Source organism: Vombatus ursinus, unplaced genomic scaffold (assembly GCF_900497805.2).
Source record: "Vombatus ursinus unplaced genomic scaffold, bare-nosed wombat genome assembly UNPS02004905.1, whole genome shotgun sequence".
In the NCBI taxonomy this organism is placed as follows: domain Eukaryota; kingdom Metazoa; phylum Chordata; class Mammalia; order Diprotodontia; family Vombatidae; genus Vombatus; species Vombatus ursinus.
In genome coordinates, this window is record NW_020944683.1 from 2,062 (window position 1) to 5,631 (window position 3,570).

General features: G+C 40.3%; 1 protein-coding gene across 2 annotated transcripts; it reads right to left on the reverse strand.

Moving 5' to 3' along the window:
• Positions 1-463: 463 nt before the first annotated feature.
• Positions 464-3,102, reverse strand: LOC114028338 (zinc finger protein 347-like). 2 transcript variants are annotated; one of them, XM_027842598.1, is made up of 2 exons: positions 1,542-3,102; positions 464-1,457 (listed from the first exon to the last, which is right to left on the reverse strand). In XM_027842598.1, the coding sequence occupies exons 1-2, from the start codon at positions 2,941-2,943 to the stop codon at positions 1,126-1,128; spliced, it is 1,734 nt and encodes a 577-aa protein (XP_027698399.1). In that variant the 5' UTR covers positions 2,944-3,102; the 3' UTR covers positions 464-1,125. The 2 variants fall into 2 exon arrangements, with proteins under 2 accessions (XP_027698399.1, XP_027698394.1); XM_027842593.1 differs by having other exon boundaries at positions 464-3,102.
• Between the last annotated feature and the right edge of the window lie 468 nt (positions 3,103-3,570).

Here is a 3,570-nt window from a genome sequence, read left to right on the forward strand (position 1 = left end):
TTCTGAGTGTCAATCTGAATAAAAAGAAAGAAGGGACTAAACTATCCACACCTATGAGGCCACTGACATTGCTATGAGACTTATGATCCCAGGGGAAAAAATAATCATAGTGAGCTCATATTTACACCATGATGTATTGCTTGCAAAGCACTTGGCAAACATGATTTCTTTTGATCCTTTCACTGAACCTGGCAGGTAGGTGCTATTATTAACCCCATTCTAGAGATGGAAAAACTCAGGCAGGAATAGGTTAAGTGACTTCTCCCAGGGTCCCATAGCTAGTAAGTATCAGAGACTGAATTTGAAATCAGGTCTGGTGTATTCAGGGAAATCTCTGTATCTATTGTGCCACCCAGGAGCCTCAAAAAGTCATTACAAAATAACTGTCCAACAGATACCTAAATATTCATGCAGGACTTTTTGCGCCACCCAACATCATGAGACAGAATGAGCACCAATCAACTGAGGAATGATCAAAGAATGCCATAGAATATTTTAGGGGAATCATGGGAAACTTGAAGATTTTAGAGAAAAATTGAATGCATTTTCAGGGCTTTATGCACGATATGAAAGTTGTGATGTCTAATGAGGTCTGTGCTGCAGGGGGAGGCCTCCCTTTGTTAATTAGATACATAGGTTTTATCTCCAGCAACATTTCTGCAATGTACACACAAGTGTGAGATCCAGTTGAAGGTCTTTCCACAATTTTTTCTTTTATAAAGCTTATTTCCAGTGTGAATATTGTGGTGTCTAGTGACCTTCATCTTCTGGGGAAAGGCAGGACCTCACTGAGTACATTCATAAGTTTTCTCTCCACTGTGAATCCTTAATGGAAAAGAAGAGATGATCTCAGGCTGAAGGCCTCCTGACACTGATTCCATAAAGAACTTGTTTCCCAGATGAATTTTCTGATATTTGACAAGCGCTCTACTCCATTTGTATGCCCTTCCACCTTCATTACAGGGATATGATTTCCATCTCCTGTGAATCCTCTGATGGGAAATCAGGGATGACATTAGCCTGAATGATTTTCAATATTGATTATGTTAATGAGATTTGTCCTCTAGTCTGGATTCTTTGATGTTTAGTGAGGAAAGGGTTTACATTAAAAGCTTTGCCACATTCTCAACACCCATAAGGTTTCTCTCCAGTGTGGCTTCTCTGATGAAAAGTAAGATCAGAGTGATATCTGAAAGTCTTTTGACACTGATCACATTCGTGAGGTTTCTCCACAGTGTGGATTCTCTGATGTTCAGCAAGACTGGAGCTCCATCTGAAAGCCTTTCCACATTGATCACATGCATAAGGTTTCTCTCCAGTGTGGATTCTCTGATGTGTAGCAAGACTGGAGCTGTAACTGAAAGCCTTTCCACATTGATTACATCCATAAGGCTTCTCTCCAGTGTGGATTCTCTGATGTGTAGCAAGACTGGAGCTGCAACTGAAAGCCTTTCCACATTGATTACATCCATAAGGCTTCTCTCCAGTGTGGATTCTCTGATGTTTAGCAAGACTGGAGCTGCAACTGAAAGCCTTTCCACATTGATCACATTCATAAGGCTTCTCTCCAGTGTGACTTCTGTGGTGGTCAGCAAGACTGGAGCTGCATCTGAAAGCCTTTCCACATTGATTACATTCATAAGGCTTCTCTCCAGTGTGGCTTCTCTTATGTACAACAAGATTAGATCTGCAACTGAAAGCCTTTCCACATTGATTACATTCATAAGGTTTCTCTCCAGTGTGGACTCTCTGATGTACAACAAGATTAGAGTTTCTTCTAAAAGCCTTTCCACATTGAGCACATTTATAAGGCTTTCCACATTGAGCACATGTATAAGGCTTCTCTCCAGTGTGGATTCTCTGATGTTTAGCAAGACTGGAGCTGCAACTGAAAGCCTTTCCACATTGATTACATTCATAATGTTTTTGTCTTACGTGGATTCTCCTATGTACAACAAGAATAGATCTGCAACTGAAAGCCTTTCCACATTGATTACATTCATAAGGCTTCTCTCCAGTGTGGATTCTCTTATGTGCAACAAGAATAGATCTGCGACTGAAAGCCTTTCCACATTGATTACATTCATAAGGCTTCTCTCCAGTGTGGATTCTCTTATGTTTAGCAAGACTGGAGAGGTATCTGAATGCCTTTCCACACTGATTACATTCATAAGGCTTCTCTCCAGTGTGGATTCTCTGATGTTTAACTAGATGGCACCTCCTTGTGAAAGCCTTTCCACATTGATCACATTCATAAGGTTTCTCTCCAGTGTGGATTCTCTTATGTACAACAAGTTTAGATCTGCCACTAAAAGCCTTTCCACATTGTTCACATTCATAAGGTTTCTCTCCAGTGTGGTTTCTCTTATGTACAACAAGATTAGATCTGCAACTGAAAGCCTTTCCACATTGATTACATTCATAAGGCTTCTCTCCAGTGTGAATTCTCTGATGTAGACTAAGATAGCTTTTGCACCTGAAAGCCCTTCCACATCGATTACATTCATAAGGTTTCTCACCAGTGTGGATTCTCTGATGTTTAGCTAGACGGGAGCTCTGTGTGAAAGTCTTTCCACATTGATCACATTCATAAGGTTTCCTGTCACTATGAATTCTCTGACACATAATGAAGGAGGAGTGTTCACCAAAAGCTTTGCCACATTCATGACACTCATGTGGTTTCTCTCGAGTATGAATTTCTTGATGGCAAATAAGGGATGACTGTTGACTCAAGTCTTTCCCACAATGATGACAATCATAAGGTTTCTCTCCTATGTGGATTCTCTCAAATACAGCACAGATTTGTCTCCCAGTGAAGTCACAGGCACCATCCTTCGTGGGGTTTTCCTTTTGAGTTTCTTTCATAGAAATGCTTAGCTTTGCAGTGGTCTCTTTCATTTGAGGTCTAATCTCTCCTTCTGCAAGAAACAAACAATAAAACATGTATAGAGAGACACATGTACACACATATCCTACTTCTCCAGGCTAACAGAAAACTCTTTAAAGTTCAATGGACAGAACCAATCATTTGAAAATGCCATTATCTCCTTATGTTTCATTTCCTCTTTCTGGTGGTTCCTCCTATTGGATCTAATTCTTACCTACAACATCACTAATGTGAAAATATGTGTAATAGGAATGTAAATGTAGAGCATATATCACATTGTGTGCCGTCTTGGGGAGGAAGGTGGGGAGGGAAGGGGAGAAAACTTTAAAACTCAAAAGCTTATGGAAGTGATTGTTGATAATTGAAAATAAATTAATTAAAAAAAATTTTTTAAACGCCATTATCTCACATCTTACAAAGAGCTTCACACACAACCACATTGGATCCTCACAAACACCTGTGACACTGGCAGACCCAGCATTCTTACTTCATTCTCAACTCAGGCCATGAGCTCAGAATGGCTGAGTGACCTGCCCAACATCCCTGCAGCTGAGGCTAGAACTCCAACCCTGCCAGGGGATATGTGCTGTCCATCCACTAGACAGCCCTTCTCCATTGCACTTACTTTTGTTTTGTCTTTTTTTAAGAAACAATATTTATTTTTGCAAATTGACCGCTTCTGT

What these genes read in the sequence shown, in the direction of transcription:
- LOC114028338 (XM_027842593.1), bottom strand. Translation starts at nt 2,943, where the DNA reads ATGTTTTATTGTTTGTTTCTTGCAGAAGGAGAGATTAGACCTCAAATG.